Source organism: Pan troglodytes, chromosome 12 (assembly GCF_028858775.2).
Source record: "Pan troglodytes isolate AG18354 chromosome 12, NHGRI_mPanTro3-v2.0_pri, whole genome shotgun sequence".
Taxonomy (NCBI): domain Eukaryota; kingdom Metazoa; phylum Chordata; class Mammalia; order Primates; family Hominidae; genus Pan; species Pan troglodytes.
In genome coordinates this window covers 66,956,853-66,974,064 of record NC_072410.2, presented here as the reverse complement: position 1 = coordinate 66,974,064, position 17,212 = coordinate 66,956,853, and the positions used below count along the sequence as shown (strand labels likewise).

At 40.3% G+C, this 17,212-nt stretch overlaps 1 protein-coding gene across 6 annotated transcripts in view; it reads right to left on the bottom strand.

Moving 5' to 3' along the window:
* The window catches only part of PNPT1 (polyribonucleotide nucleotidyltransferase 1), a 56,491-nt gene extending 39,791 nt beyond the window's left edge, over positions 1-16,700 (bottom strand). For 2 of the 6 annotated variants that reach the window (XM_009442488.5, XM_024354358.3), the window contains exons 1-8: positions 16,303-16,700; positions 10,319-10,379; positions 9,040-9,114; positions 7,611-7,716; positions 6,452-6,501; positions 3,519-3,582; positions 3,378-3,425; positions 2,349-2,462 (exon numbers count right to left, since the gene is read on the bottom strand). In XM_009442488.5, the coding sequence (XP_009440763.1) occupies positions 2,349-2,462; positions 3,378-3,425; positions 3,519-3,582; positions 6,452-6,501; positions 7,611-7,716; positions 9,040-9,114; positions 10,319-10,379; positions 16,303-16,463 (679 nt within the window). In that variant the 5' untranslated portion in view covers positions 16,464-16,700. The remainder of the gene's footprint in view (positions 1-2,348; positions 2,463-3,377; positions 3,426-3,518; positions 3,583-6,451; positions 6,502-7,610; positions 7,717-9,039; positions 9,115-10,318; positions 10,380-16,302) is intronic. The other 4 variants (XM_016948559.4, XM_063789073.1, XM_009442490.5 and 1 more) reach the window with 3 other exon arrangements.
* Between the last annotated feature and the right edge of the window lie 512 nt (positions 16,701-17,212).

Below are 17,212 nucleotides of genomic sequence, written 5' to 3'. Positions count from 1 at the left end.
ACGCCTATAATCCCAGCACTTTTGGTGGCCGAAGCGGGCAGATCACTTGAGGCCAGGAATTCGAGACCAGCCTAGCCAACATGGCAAAACCCCGTCTCTACTAAAAATACAAAAATTAGCTGGGCATGGCGGTGCACGCCTATAATCCCAGCTACTTGGGAGACTGAGGCAGGAGAATCACTTGAACCTGGGAGGCGGAGGTTGCAGTGAGCTGAGATCGCACTGCTGCACTCCTCCACCCTGGGCAACAGAGCGAGACTATGTCTCAAAAAAAAAAAAAAAAAAAAGATTATTAGTTCATTCCTCTAATGTCTACTTAACAATTAGAAGGGTTCAAACTCTAAGGTAGATAGTGGCTATATGACCAATTAGCAGCAGGTTTATTTCTGTGTCTTTTTTGTTTGTTTGCTTGTTTGTTTTTTGAGACAGAGTCTCGCTCTGTTGCCCAGGCTCGAGTTCAGTGGTGTGATCTCGGCTCACTGCAAGCTCTGCCTCCCGGGTTCACGCCATTATCCTGCCTCAGCCTCCCAGTAGCTGGGACTACAGGCGCCCGCCACCACGCCCGGCTAATTTTTTTGTATTTTTAGTAGAGACAGGGTTTCACTGTGTTAGCCAGGATGGTCTCGATCTCCTGACCTCGTGATCTGCCTGCCTCGGCCTCCCAAAGTGCTGGGATTACAGGCATGAGCCACTACACCCGGCCATTTCTGTGTCTTAATGATAATAGCAGGTATTAACTGTATGCTTATTAGGTAACATGCTGGGCACTTTGCAAATCTTGACTCTTATCTTCATAACTACCCTGTAAAGTAATGAGACTAGTTTACTAACAGCGAATAAACGAACGCTGTAACTTTCAGCAAAAATTCCAATGCAGATGAACAGGAAACCAATACTTTGCTCAAGGCTCCGAGATGCTCAGACATGAGGTAGACATCATCTATTATTCATGGCTTCCCCATTCTTTGGAATATCCTCTCTACATTTTGATAGTTACTCACAGTACGAATCCCACCTTCTGCAGGCAGAATACAAAAATCATTTCCTTGCCTCACTTGCAGTCGAGGCTATAGTCATGTGCCACAGTTCTGCTCAATGAGATGTAAATAGAAACTACTGTGTGGGGATTTCTGGGAAAGGTGCTTAAAACGCAGGTTGACTTACTCAACTGCCACACACCTTTTTTGCTGTTCCCTTCTTTTTTCTTCCTCCTGCCTGTAAGTCAGATAAGTTGGCCAGAGCTCTTCATGCCAGTTCATAAGCATGAAGATGAGGCCACATCTTGAGGATAGCAGAGGAGAAAGCTAAAAGGAATCTAGATTTCTTAAGATGTCATGTAACCACTATCACTGTCCTAGATTTACCACCTCTAAATTTCTTTTACCTGAGAGAAAAATAAAGTTTCCATCTTGTTTAAGTCTTGTTTATTTGGTTCGACAACACAACCCCCAACTAATATGTGGGGATTTTTCTAACTTATAGAACCTAATTTTAACTTCATCACTGGCTAACAAACCAGAAGAAGAAGCTGGAAATGAGATGTTTCACATATTACTTGTACAAAAAAGCAGTAAAAGTTGAATAGTTTGTTTCATCAAAATGTTCCCACATCAGAAGACCCTATGTCAAAAAGTCACACACATCAAACATCACATAGTAGGATAAACCAACAATAAAAGCCCTTAAATAATCTGTCCAAGATCACATGATTATAGTGGCAGAGACAGGTTTCAAATCCAGGTCATTCTGACTGCTAAAGCCCATTTTCCTTCCACAGAACAAGGACCTGATTTTCGTTCATGCAAATATGACATTTCTGTCACAAGGAGTAAGTGAAAATGGCCCATGGTCAATGCATTTCTTCTATTTTATTACCAGTTTTCCACCTAGTAGAAATGGGTCACTTCTCAAGAGGATACCAAGCAGACTTAGAATGAAATAGCTAAATTATAATATTTAAACTAATAAAATGGTTACTACCAGACTTAGAACTTCTATTTTTAAACTAAGTTATTTAGACTAATAACTTATTAGTCTAAACATAATTATTGAAATTATTTTTAGACTAAAAATTAGTCATAATTTTAATAATTAAAATTTAGTCTAAAAATAATTACTGAAATGATCTTGGTAAATATTTTTGTATATTTTAAATAAAATTGAATAAAATCCTGTAATTTTAGGAATCATTTGATATGAAGCAAGAGCACAAAAATAGGACAGAGATAAAACATGACAAAAATTTTTATGGCTACCGACAAAACATACACACAGAGTTTAAATTCAGTTTAAGAAGTCAGAACTTGTAAGTAAAATCCAGAACAAATGTGGTATTTAAAACAACTTACCAATCTGACTTTTAGGTGCTCCAGCAACCACTAAATTTAAAGTACTAGAAGACATTTCTTTTCTTGTTGGGTTAACAACATATTCTCCATCAATTATTCCTATTCGTACTGCCCCTAAAATGTATTAGAATATTGGCAACTGTTTAATGGAAATTCCCAGTTTTCAAGACATTATTCCAGTCATGGCTTCAACCCCATCTTTGACTGTGACCACAGAATAAAATCCATGTTTCTACACGGTATTTAAGACCCACAGAACATCCTACCCCACCCTACCTTCTGTCCTCACTGGATCACTCTGAACTGCTGAAATATACCACTTCTTCCACACCTCTGGGATTATGCTCATGTTTGTCCCCTGGTCTAGCCAGTATTCTCTCTAACGCAAATACTTAACACTAGATCCTACTAAGGTTCAGCTTACACAAATGACTACTCTGAGGAGCCCTCCTTGACAACCTGACCACACAAAATCAAATCTGCTCTTCTCTATCATATTCTTAGCACTTTGACTATGTCTTTATAATAACACTGATTATAAGTAATTATCTGTCTCCTTTATGCAGAAATCAAGAACTGCATCTTTCATTGTTGTATTGCTAGGGCCTGCTCTGCCTAGGACACTTGATAATTATTTACTCAATGAGCCATTTTTATATTGCATGATTATGAACTTATAACAGCCGTAAGTTACATTAATTTCATCCTGAAGGAGCATATACTCTGATAATTTCCCAGTTAAAAAAAAAAAAAAAAAAAAAGAAGTCCTCTAACAGAAAGAGACAATTATGAAGTCAAAATATCTAGGGACATAAAATCTGTAATACCGTAACATATGCTATTAGAAACAGAACCCAAGACAAGGATGAAAATGTCTGAAAGACCTGAAAGGAGACTTAGAACATCATCTAGTTCAATTCATGAAGAGGTAATAAATCAGAGCCATATGCCATTGCTGTAACATGGTCACTACTACTTACTGAAAAAAAAAATACACATATGATTTCTTAATTTTAAATCCTAACTTACCAACAGGTCCATTCCAAGGAATATCTGATAATGAGAGGGCTACGGAAGCTTAAAAAAGGAGAAAAATCAGGGCCGAAATTAAAATTTCATTGCTTTAAAAAAATCAACACTGATAATTTTAATCTCTACTTTTATACTTACCGCCATTAATTGCTAGGACATCAGGCTCATTTACACCATCTACTGCTAACAGATTACACAGAACCTGGTAAAAGGGAAAAAATTTGATTTGGAAGGGTTATCATTTAGGTTAACATCCTGGCCTAAAATACAAGAGCACTATATGGCTAAAAGCAGGGGCTTTGTAGCCAAACGTCTTAATTTTGGCTGTCATTAAACGAAATGCTTGACATTGGATAAATTACTTAAATTAAACCTCAAAAGCTTCCTCATCTTTAAAAGGGAAAAACAGGCCAGGCGTGGTGGCTCACGCCTGTAATCTCAGCACTTTGGGAGGCTGAGGAGGGCGGATCAACTGAGGTCAAGAGTTTGAGACTAGTCTGATCAACATGGTGAAACTCTGTCGCTACTAAAAAGACAAAAATTAGACAGGTGTAGTGGCCGGTGCCTGTAGTCCCAGCTAATCAGGAGGGTGAGGCAGAAGAATCTCTTCAACCCAGGAGGCAGAGGTTGCAGTGAGCTGAGATCGCGCCATTGCACTCCAGCCTGGGTGCCAGAGTGAGAATCTGTCTCTAAATAAATAAATAAACGGGAAAAATAATGGCCTCTTCCCAAAGGGTTCCTATGAGAATTAGATAAATACTGTAGGTAAAGCACTTATCACAGTCCTCGCATGTTGCAAGTATTCAGTAAATGTTAGCTATTTCTATCATATAAAAATATTTTCTAGGCCAGGCATGGTGGCTCACGCCTGTAATCTCAACATTTTGGGAGGCTGAGGCAGGTGGATCACTTGAGGTCGGGAGTTCAAGACCAGCCTGGCCAACATGGCAAAATCCTGTCTCTACTAAAAATACAAAAATTAGCCGTGCGTGGTAGTGCACGCCTATAATCCCAGCTACTAGGGAGGCTGAGGCAGGAGAATCACTTGAACCCGGAGGCAGAGGTTTCAGTGAGCTGAGATCGCGCCATTGGTCTCCAGCCTGGGCAACAAGAGCGAAACTCCATTTCAAAAAAAAAAAAAAGGCTGGGAGCGGTGGCTCACGCCTGTAATCCCAGCATGTTGGGAGGCTGAGGCGGGCAGATCACGGGGTCAGGAGATCAAGACCATCCTGCCTAACACGGTGAAACCCCGTCTCTACTAAAAAAATACAAAAAATTAGCCAGGCATGTTGGCAGGCGCCTGTAGTCCCAGCTACTCAGGTGGCTGAGGCAGGAGAATGGTGTGAACCTGGGAGGCAGAGCTTGCAGTGAGCCAAGATCGCACCACTGTACTCCAGCCTGGTCGACAGAGCGAGATTCCATCTCAAAAAACAAACAAACAAACAAATAAAAAATTTCTGTTGGCCAGGTGCGGTGGCTCAGGCCTATACCAGCACTTTGAGAGGCTGAGGCAGGGGATCACTTGAGGTCAGGAGTTCAAGACCAGTCTGGCCAACATGGCAAAACCCCATCTCTATTAAAAACAGAAAAAAATTAGCCAGGTGTGGTGGCAGACACCTGTAATCCCAGCTACTCAGGAGGCTGAGGCAGGGAGAATGGTTTGAACCTGGGAGGCAGAGATTGCAGTGAGCCGAGATCGCGCCATTGCACTCCAGCCTGGGTGACAGAGGGAGACTCCGTCTCAAAAAAAAATAATTTCTGTTTATAAGCATAGATGAAAGAAACTTTATACTGCAATAACGTGCCCATGTCATGCACTTAAAAAAAAAAAGTTCTTTTTATAAGCATAGATTAAACAAACTTTATACTGCAATAATGTGCCTATGTCATGCACTTCAGAAAAAAACTTCAGTGACTGGGTGTGGTGGCTCATGTCTGTAATACCAGCAGTTTGGGAGGCTGAGGCAGGAGGATCGCTTGAGAGCAGGAGTTCGAGACCAGCCTGGCTTACATAGTGAAACCCCCTCTCTACAAAAAACAAAAAAACTTAGCTGGGTATGGTGGTTTGTGCCTGTAGTCCCAGCTACTTAGGAGGCTAAATTGGGAGGATCACTTGGGCTCAGGAGTTTGAGGCTGCAGTGAGCCATAATCATGCCAACTGTACTCCAGCCTGGGCAACAGAGGTCCTGACTCAAAACAAAACAAGACACAAAAAAAACTTCCTGAGGCTAAGGCTGTGATATTCTTGCAAAGGCATATTTGCAAGGTGTATTTATTTATTTCAAATGAATGAAATGGTTACTTAAGTATATGTGTCATTATCCTGAAAGAAAGTATTATTCAGGAAGTATTAAAATATAATAAAGTAGAGGTTCAGAGGATCCAGCAATAAAATTAGGTAATAAAAATTAGTTACGTTAGTTGTCCTATTCCCAGCCTGATCTGGTCTCCACTCACTGTAGTCACGCTGATCTTTTTAAACTCATTAATTTCTTTCCTGCCTCTGGGCTTTCAATGCTTCCCTGACACACCTTGGTTGGCTAACTCCTACTGAAATTCAGGTGTCAACTCAAACAGACACTGAATAAATGTTAGCTTTTTAAAAGCACTATCTTTTGGCCGGGCACAGTGGCTCATGCCTGTAATCCTAGCACTTTGGGAGGCCGAGGGGGGCAGATCACAAGGTCAGGAGTTCAAGACCAGCCTGACCAACATGGTGAAAACCGGTCTCTATTAAAAATACAAAAATTAGTCGGGCATGGTGGTGCGTGCCTGTAATCCCAGCTACTCAGGAGGCTGAGGCAGGAGAATCACTTGAACCTGGGAGGTTGAGGTTGCAGTGAGCTGAGATCGTGCCATTGCACTCCAGCCTGGGCGACAAAGTGAGACTCCGTCTCAAAAAAAAAAAAAAAAAAAAAGTACTATCTTTTTTCAAAAACTTAATGTAAAATATAACAGTATCATAAAAAATTCTTATGTTCTTTATAATGTTTACTCTAGGAAATATTACAGAGATTCATTAAGTAATTTTTGATTGATCTGGCAACTAAAAAACCTAAAGCAGAATCTACCTGTGTATCATAGAAGTAGCCAGCTGGAAAGAGCGGTCTAATTGAACGATCTGCCAAAAGAAAAAAAAAGACATTAAACCGTACTGACAGAGTTGCTTTACAGTTCAAAACGTTTGAACTAATATAGATAGCCATTCAATATGTTTTCAAGAAAAATCCCCTTGGACTGATTTACTAAGAGGGACACAGATAAATGTCAGTGCTTCCATTATTACATACCATGCCCTAACAACAAAAAACAAACACAGAAGAAGCACATTAACAATAAAGATTGGGGAGCAATTTTTCATTCTGGTTCCACAGGCAACAGTTACATATATAAGCAGAGCAAAGAGACTTAAGACCAATAGCAGACCAAAAGAAAATGCTTCCTTGCTACTTTGTGTCTGAAGACTGTATATAAATATACATAAAATAGCAATTTCTGGCCGAGCGCAGTGGTTCACGCCTGCAATCCCAGCACTTGGGAGGCTGAGGCGGGTGGATCACGAGGTCAGGAGTTCAAGACCAGCCTGACCAACATGGAGAAACCCCATCTTGACTAAAAATACAAAAATCAGCCAGGCATGGTGGTGGGCACCTGTAATCCCAATCACTTGAACCCGGGAGGTAGAGGTTGCAGTGAGCCGAGATCGTGCCACTGCACTCCAGCCTGGGTGACAGAGCAAGACTCTGTCTCAAAAAAAAGCAATTTCTGGGTAGAAGAGCTATAAATTACATATGATCCCACAATATGTAGGGATGTTAAAGATTTGAAAGATTATAGACATATTTCAGTAGCTGATGAACATAATGTTTAGGAATTACTATTCTGAACATGAAAAAATGTACTAGGAATAGATTCAACAAAGTAGAGGCATGGGCCAAAAAATTCATATGCTCAATAGAGATTTACTCATTTACTCAACAAATATTTATTGAATGCCTATTCTGTGCTAAGCAGTATAACAGGTACTAGGGATTCAACACTGAAGAAATAAAAGTTTTTTTCTTTCATAGTGCCCACATTTGAGTGAGGGAAGAGAAGGAGTGAATAATCTTAGGTGGTGTTAATGCTATGCAGGAAAACTTAAGACTTATTGTAGAACACAGATGCAAGAGAAGAGATGCTAACATAGGCATATCAGAGAAGATGAATGCCTCTATGTTAATATCTTACCGATTATTCGACTTGTAAGAATTTCTTTATCAGAAGTACCAATCTCTCTTCTCAGATAGTTTGTGGGAATTCTACCTGCTGCAGCAGCTTTTTGTCTGTAGTCAACCTGAAGCAGCAATAAAAAAAAGTTCATATAATTCTTTTTGCAGAAACAAACTATACTGTATGAATGCTAATTCTCCTGAGGTTGCTAACAACACAGTCTAGACACTGAGTAGAAAATGTTATTTACTTAGCATTTTGTATCTTTTGGGGAGAGGAAAGTTGATAGAAATGTTTCTGCAAAGTGATTTTAAAAAACGTTCAGGTGCAGTGGCTCACGCCTGTAATCCCAGCACTTTGGGAGGCCAAAGCAGGAGGACCACTTGAGGCCGGGGTTTTAGAACTGCCTGGGTAACATAGAAAGACCTTGTCTCTACCCCCAATAAAAAAAAAATTAGTTGGGCACAATGGCCTGCGCCCATAGTCCTAGCCACTCAGAAGGCTGAGGTGGGAGGATTGCTTAAGCCCAGGAGTTTGAGGCTGCAGTGAACTATGATCACACCACTGAACAACTCTAGCCTGGGCTAGACAGAGCAAGACCCTGTCTCTTAAAAAAAAAAAAGTCTTCTACTCAACAGTAAAAGTGGAAGAAGACTCACTATTTGCCACAGATGCTCATTCTGATCAAGTCAAACATTGCTTTTTTTTGGTATCAACTCTGTTAAATATAATTGTACCCCCCTTTTCATAATAGAAGGGAGCTATAAAATTCTAATGAGCTCATTACTAAATATACACAGTTGTCTCTTGGTATCCCTGGGGGATTGGTTCTAGGACCTCTTGCAGATATCAAAATCCATGGATGCTCAAATCCTTGATGTAAAACACCATAGTATTTGTTTATAACTTATGTATATCCTCTCATATACTTTAAATCATCTCCAGATTACATATAATCCTTAATACAATGTAAATTCTACATAAATAGTTTTTATACCGTATTGCGTAGGGAATGACAAGAAAAAAAGTCTGTACATATTCAGTACAGATGCAATTTTTCCCCCAATATTTTCGATCCATGGTTGGTTGAATCCATGGATGCAAAACCCAAAGACATGCAGGGCTGACTGTACTTGCAGAGTCATACTGAAGGGAAACTATGAGGGCAATGAATTCATTGCTTATTCAATGTCAAAGTACTCATGCACTTCCAATCTTCTTGTCAACTTACGCACCTGGACGTTCCAAATTCTAAAGTATGCTTAATCCTAGTATTTGTTTATGAAGCAGTTTATACTCTTTTAATGAATCAGTATCAAAAAATTAGGAAAAATTCTTTGTTGTGCAAGTTTGTATTTTCCACTCACTAGACACTGGACAAAAATATTATACATTCTACACTTTACTCAGACCATATTACAGTTCAGATAAATCAGCAAATACTTACCACCAAAGGCATAAACTGGGAAGGGGAAGGTTTTGTTTTACTGACCGCTGTGACCATTACTGCAGTGTCACCTGACTTAAACATAAAGAACAACGCTGGTAAGTTCCTTTGAAATCAGATATTAGCATCTAAGTAGCAACTGAATAAATCCTTACTCCAATTAAACTCAAGAAAAGATATCTAATTCTACGACATGATTATGAAATAAAAAATATTCACAAGTAGTCCAATCTTGATCTCTGAGCTTTTCAAAAGCTATGGAATCAAAATAAGGAAAGATTAACAGGTAATTTAGTCATATTCAATGAATTGAATAGTATTCTCTACTTCTTATGTGGCTATACATAAGGAAAAATTCCCCAATTATTACTATAGAAGAAAATACCAAAATCACTTTCTCTAGAAAAGCACAACAGAATTTATTAACGCATAAAACAGAAGCCCAAGTTGGGAAAGGATGTTAAAGGTCACTTAATACGGCTGGGCACAGTCGCTCACACTTGTAATTGCAGCACTTTGCGGGGGCAAGGCAGGTGGATCACGAGGTCAAGAGATTGAGACCAGGCCAGGCGCGGTGGCTCACGCCTGTAATCCCAGCACTTTGGGAGGCTGAGGCAGGCGGATCATGAGGTCAGGAGATCAACACCATCCTGGCTAACACGGTGAAACCTCGACTCTACTAAAAATACAAAAAATTAGCTGGGCGTGGTGGCAGGTGCCTGTGGTCCCAGCTACTAAGGAGGCTGAGGCAGGAGAATGGCGTGAACCCGGGAGGCGGAGGTTGCAGTGAACCGAGATCGCGCCGCTGCACTCCAGCCTGGGCAACAGAGTGAGACTCCATCTCAAAAAAAAAAAAAAAAAAAAAAGAGATCGAGACCATCCTGGCCAACATGGTGAAACCCCGTCTCTACTAAAAATACAAAAATTAGCTGGGTGTGGTGGTGCACGCCTGTAGTCCCAGCTACTCGGGAGGCTGAGGCAAAAGAATCGCTTGAACCCAGGAGGCAGAGGTTGCAGTGAGCCAAAATCGCACCACTGCACTCCGGCCTGGAGATGGAGCAAGAGTCCACCTCAAAAAAAAAAATAGGTCACTTAATACATGCAGCGCTCTGGACTCTGGTTGTCTGGAATGACTCTTGCAGTAGAAATTATCTTAGTAGTATATGATTTAATTTCCAGTACCAAAATTCTAAGTAGTTCCACGATATTGTAGTTACACATTTAGTATGAGTCTCTGTAACCATTTTTAAGATGAATTTTTAAAATCTGGACTTTTTACCTGTACTACAGCAGAGCCATCTGCAAATCTGGCCAGCTTTCCAGAAGATATTTCTAATTTCCTGTTTAAAAATAAAAATGCAATACAAGAAGACTTAGGTCATCTGTACAATTCCTGCTTAGTATAAAATAATAAAAGATTCTAAGGGAAGATTCTAACCCCCAACCCACCCACTCCACCAACAAAAAGGGGCAGAATCCATGATCATTATCAAAAGTAAAAGTGGAATTTAAGAGTGGCTTAAAGAAGAATACGGAAACCAAGGCACAGGATTGATCTGAACAGGAAAGTCTTTTGGAGGTTCAGAAGTTAACTGTTTCCCTAAATGTTAATTCCCATGTACCATCTATTTTTTTTTTTTTTTGAGGTGGGGGGTGGTCATTGTGCCTTGTATCTTCTTTTTCTTTTCTTTTTTTTTTTTGAGACAGGGTCTTGCTCTGTTGCCCAGGCTGGAATGCAGTGGCACAATTACAGCTCACTGCAACCTAGAACACCTAGGCTCAAGTGATCCTCCAACTCAGCTTCCTGAGTAGTTGGGACTACAGGTGCACGCCACTACACTTGGCTAATTTTAGTTTTTGTATGGATGAGATCTTACTATATTGTTTAGGCTGGTCTTGAACTCCTGGCCTCAAGCAATTCTCCTGCCTTGGCCTCCCAAAGTGCTGGGATTACAGGTATGAGCCACTGTGCCTGGCTCCATTTACCATCTTAGTACAGTCTCTTATCATCTCTCACCTTGTTGACTACAGTAATGTTTTAACATACAAACAGGATTGTTTCCCTACTTAAAAATCCTTTAGCCAGGCGTGGTGTCTCCCACCTGTAATCCCAGGACTTTGAAAGGCTGAGGCAGGCCTGATCACCCGAGGTCAGGAGTTCAAGACCAGCCTGGCCAACATGGTGAAATCCCATCTCTACAAAAAATATCAAAATTAGCTGGGCATGGTGGTGCGTGTCTATAATCCCAGCTACCAAGGAGGCCGAGGCAAGAGAACTGCTTGAACCCAGGAGGGGGAGGTTACAGTGAGCCGAGATTGTGCCAATGCACTCCAGCCTGGGTGACAGAGTGAGACTCTGTAACAAAAACAAAACAAAACAAAACAAAACAACAACAAAACAACAAAAAACTTTAGAATTTCTCCCAATGCTTTTAGGACAAAATATAAACTCCTAAATATTGCCTATAAGGACCTTCATGTTCAACAGAAGGGGAAAGAACAATCTTCAATTCAATGAGGAAAGAGTAGCCTTTTGAGGCAATAGTGGACAACTGGAGGCAAAAAAGAATGAATCTTCATAAATTAAGTCAAAATGGATCCTAGACCCAAACGTAAGAGCTAAAACAATAAAAGTTTTAGAAACAAAACACAGGAGTAAATCTTCAGAGACTTGGGCCACACAGTCTCAAATATGACATCAAAAGCATAAATGACAAAACAAAAAAATAGGTAAGCTGATTTCATCAAAATTTAAAACTTTAATTAAGAAAGTAAAAGAAACACCATAGATTAAGAGAAAAATATTTGCAAACCATGTATCTGATAAGGGACTTGTGTTAATATCTAGAATATTTAAAGAATGCTTACAATTCAACAATAAAGACAACTGAATTTTAAAACTTGGCAAAGGATTTGAATAGCCATGTCTCCAAAAAAGACATACAAATGGCCAGTAAGTACATAAAAATATGCTCAATATCATTAACTATCAGGGAAATCCAAATCCAAATCACAATGAATACCACTTGACAGCTGTTATGAATGTTCCTTGTAGCATTATTCATAATAGTTCCCAAATGGAAACAACCCAAATGTCCATCAACTGATGAATGGATAAGCTAAATGTGGTATAATCCATACAACTGATTATTATTCAGCAATAAAAAGGAACAAAGTACTAATACATGTCACAACATGGATAAACCCTGACAACATTATGTTAAGTGAAAGAAGACAGTCACCAAAGACTATGTTTCCATGTAAGAAATGTTCATAATAGGCAAATCCACAGCGATGGAAAGTAGATTAGTGGTTGCCTGGGGCTGGGGAGAAACGCTAAGTGACTACTACTAATGAATTTCTTTTTAGGGTGATAGAAGTGTTCTAAAATTGATGGTGGTAATGGCTGCAAAACTTTGAATATACTAATATCCATTGAACTGTACACTTTATTTATCTGTATTTACTTATTTTGAGATAGGGTCTTGCTCTGTTGCCCAGGCTGGAGTGCCGTGGTGCCATCTCAGCTCATCTCAGCCTTGACCTCCCAGGCTCAAGTGATCCTCCCATCTCAGCCTCCCGAGTAGCTCGAAATACAGGTGTGCACCACCACGCTGGGCTAATTTTTAAATTTTTTGTAGAGATGAGGTCTCACTATGTTACCCAGGCTGGTCTCAAACTCCTGGACTCAAGCAATCCTCCTGCCTTGGCCTCTCAAAGTGCTAGGATTACAAATATAAGCCACTGCTCCCAGACGAGTTGTACACTTTAAATGAACTGTATGGTATGTGAATTATATCTTAATAAAGGTGTCTTATATACATGAAACATGCAGCACTATTAGCCTTATTCCCTAGTTTCAGCAGAGAATGCAAAAAGAGATTACTGATGTCTTGAAACAGACCAGCAAAACTTGTCAAAGAGCTCAAGATTCATCAAAAGGTGTTTTGAGATGAAACCAAGTCAGTGACCCCTGAAGATACAGAGAAAGATGTTGTGTCACATGAACTCAGCTTCGGCAACATTCTATCATAGTCTGGTGCTGAAAATGCACAAACCAAACACAAGCATGTAGACAGGCCCAATGCCCTACCCCAAGTAAGATTATTCTGTCTTTCACATACCAAAGAGATGAAGGAACAACCCTTAATATTTTCACCTGTTAAATACCTTTGCCAGAAGCCTGAGTTAATGAAAAGCATATTTATCTATTCAGTTAGACTCATTTTGTTAAGTTTGAAAGTCAGAACAAAGTATGTACATTTAATATATGTTAATAAATACAATGATTTTGTAGTATCAAATTCTTGACTCTGAAATATTAGTTTTTTTTTTAAATCAGGGAATATTTGAGAAATTCTAGTTGGGTTTCTATTTATTCAACACAGATGTTATAATGATGAAAGCCTACAATAAAATGGGTCTCCTGTGACTAATGGGAATGAGGCACAGAGAGGAGGCTGATGCTGGATTAATATGTTGAGTAGATGGAAGGAACGAGATACTCAAAACCAGTCACACTGTGTAGTATCACAGACCTGCAACAACCTATAGCTGAAATCAGTATTAAGTAATGGTTTCATGAAGCAAATGTAAATTTGACATCTTGAAATTTTGTTTAACCCTGAGTAACATGCCACCAGTACTTCTCAAAACTTACCAGGAACTGGCATTCTGTCTACCAACGTAAATTCTGAATACCTAAGTGATCTCTGTGAAGGGGAGTGGAGGATCTTTAACTAGACAGAAGTGAGCCCAAAACACAGGGAAGAAAAACTGTGAAAGCTACAGTTCTACTCTACTAATGGGGCTACTGCCTTAGCATTTTGCCCACTGTGGTATATTCTGTTGAATATCCTCAGTGATTTAATACATAGTAGATGCTCAATAAAAGCTTGCTGAAATGAAAATTAAACACCTGCCTCCAAGGTTACTGTGAGCATTAAATATACTATCTGAAAAACACCTACAATAATTATATAATCTTCCAGAATGCAGTAAAGAATATATATGATAACAAATATAATGTGCCTGGTACATAGTAGTCACTCAATAAATGTTGCCAATGGCAAACAAGACAAAAATGAAAGAATTTATCCAGCAGGTATGATATTTTATGAGTCTAGTTATTTCAACACATGACACGAGTTTAAAAAGAACTACCTACAAAAGAGGAACAGGTTGATTAATAAATGAAAGAGTCAAAGTAGATTATTTATGGAAAATATGGAGGGCAGCAGCTGCATTTTGTTTTCAGTATCTAATGTCTATCTCACAGTACGTGTCTGTTGAATGAAATGTTCTGGGCATTTCTTTGAAGCATGTGTAGTCCTTGAAGAATGGAAGAGATGTCCTCTTCCCTCAAAAATCAGAATTAATGAATGCTGGGAGTGGAATAAGCCTTAGAGAAAACCTAGTCTAGGGGCGACCAAACTACAGCTCGTGGCCTATTTCTATATTACTCTTCAATTAAAAATGTTTATATATATATATATTTTTTTTTTGAGACAAGAGTTTCACTCTTGTCACCCAGGCTGGAGTGCAATGGCACGATCTCTGCCACTGCAACCTCTGCCTCCTGGATTCAACCGATTCTCCTGCCTCAGCCTCGCAGGTAAATGGAATTACAGGTGCTTGCCACCACGCCCAGCTAATTTTGTATTTTTAGTAAAGACGGGGTTTCACCATTGTAGCCAGGCTGGTCTCGAACTCCTGACCTCAGGAGATCCACCCACCTCAGCCTCCCAAAGTGCTCGGATTACAGGTGTTAGCCACTGTGCTCGGCCGTTTTTTAAAATATTTCTAAAGGGTTTGTAAACACATACACACAGTGTGTACCCCAAAAAGCCTAATATATATATTATCTGGTCCTTTATAGAAAAGTTTGCAGACCCTTGATGGAATCCACTCACCACACTTCGCACAAGGAAATGGTGAATTAACCTGTTCAATGTCAATTACTTATCAAAGTTAGAGTGCGAGACCTGGATTCAAAATGATTTTTTTGCTTTTTGTATGAACTGGGGTCCAAATTTTTTCAAAGTACACGTAAAAAATTTAGATATATGAAGTTTGCATTAGCAATTCCATTTATTCTAAGAACGATTAAAGCAAACTTTTTTTTTAAAAAAGGTCCCCTAAAAAAAAGTATGGGCTTTGTAAGCAAAAAACAGAAATTCAAAAACCACCTAGTCCCATAATACTAACTTTTTTATAGACTCTTAGAAAGTTATCTAACCTTTTTTGAGCCTCTGTAGTCTTAACTATAAAATGAGGGTAATAGTGCCTTTACGACAGGTTTAAAAAGATTGCGAGGATCATATAACTGGCGTTCAAAAAACTGACTTTTCCTTTTCCTCCTAACCCAGGGTCATAGTGGTGACACTTTAGGCAATCAATTAGATTGGATGACATGATATCTTGTACTCCTAACTTCAAGTCATCCTTCCGTCTTAGCCTCCCAAAGTGCTGGGATTACAGGTGTGAGCGCCTGACCTTTTGCCATCTCTTTGCACTCATCTTTGCTTTTGTTTCTCTCTGTGTGTCTCCTTGCCTCTCTCCCTGTCACTGTCTCTCTCTCTCCCCTGCCTCCCTCTTGGTCTCTTTTTTTTGCTGTCTCTTTCTGATGACCTTGTTCCCATCTCTGTGCGTGTGTGGCTCTCTCCCTGCCCATCTCTTACCATCTCTGCCTTCCTCTCCCAGGTCTTAAACGAATATTTCCACAATGTCTGTGAACTGGACCTGGTGTTCAACTTCTACAAGGTAGGCTCCTGGTGAAGAGGAGGCTGAAGGAGCCCGAGGAGTGGGACGTGGGGGACCCGTGGTGCACTAGCCACCCGAAGCCTCTGCTGAGGTCTGTGTCCCAGCTCGAGGGGCATCAGAGCCCCAGCTTCCAGGGTCCAGGCCAGCATCCCGGGGGGCCTCGTCTCACCCACGTCAACTAGTTATTCCTAGGTGGAATGTTTCCCACTTAAGAGCCCAGTGGTCCCGGAAAGTAAAGAGATCGGAAGTCAGGTGGACGGACAGAGTCGGATGGAGCAAAGAAGCCCGGCACACACCAACAGAGGGAACGACATAGCGCGGGAAGGAGGGTCCGAGGAGACACATTCCAAACCCGGAAAGGGAAATTTGGAATTTAGGTTTAGGGTAAGGAGAGATTAAATAGACCTGGGATACCGGGTTTCTACCCTGGGAGATGAATACGCTCAAGCTGGCTGGACAAGACACCTTATGACAATACAGTGAACGCACGTCACTCCTTACCTGTTGCCTAAGTCCACGGCCACAGCTCGAGACCCTGCGCTACTCCATAGTGCTCGCACTTGCAACTGGGTGAGTGCCCGATCCCGCCCTGGCAGAAGGAAAGGACCATCGCTCAGGGGCCGGAGCCGGAGGCACGAGCAGCAGTACCTGCAGGCCGCCATGACACCCGGCACGCGGTCAACGCAGGCTGTGCCCTGATTGGCTCACTCCGCAGACCGTGGGGCGGAGCTTGATGGAGTTTCGTTTCCGCCGTGCCCGAGGGACGCCGGGGTAACGGAAACCTTGGCCACCTTCTACGAAGACTAGAGAGGGTCAAACCTATCAGAATGCGATTATGTTGCAAACGATCTTTGTCTTTATGTGCCAACGAAAGGCAATTAGATAAATAAGGTTTTTGTGCGTGTACTATCGTAATTTAAAGGAGAAGTCCTAGAATAATGTAAATGTTTAATATGCAGAGTAAATTTATATTTACTTTTAATACTAGAAGTCATAGAACAACACATTATTATTATTTGGCTCTGTGAACTAAGAATTAGAATTTGGGTGGTGGGCCTTGGAAAGAGATCTCCTTCTCCCCTTCTCCACCCTGGTTTTTATTTTAAAAATTTCACATAGCAGATATGTTACTACAGCGATTTGTGTTAACCAATTTACAGTAAATTCATTTTTCATCGACTTGTAATTTTAGAAATCTTTATTGTCACTTCTGATTCATTTTCATTTCCATTGCTAATAATTAGCTATTTATATTTCTGTCCCTTTTGGTCGAACTCTTAAAGGCAAAATGCCAGCTACTGTTTGAAGTAAATATTTTGTAAAATGAAAAAAAAAAGTTTTTGGGATTTGAAAAATTTTTAGAGAGTGGATAAATTTCTTCCACCCCATTAATCCATTCTGTTAGAAATTC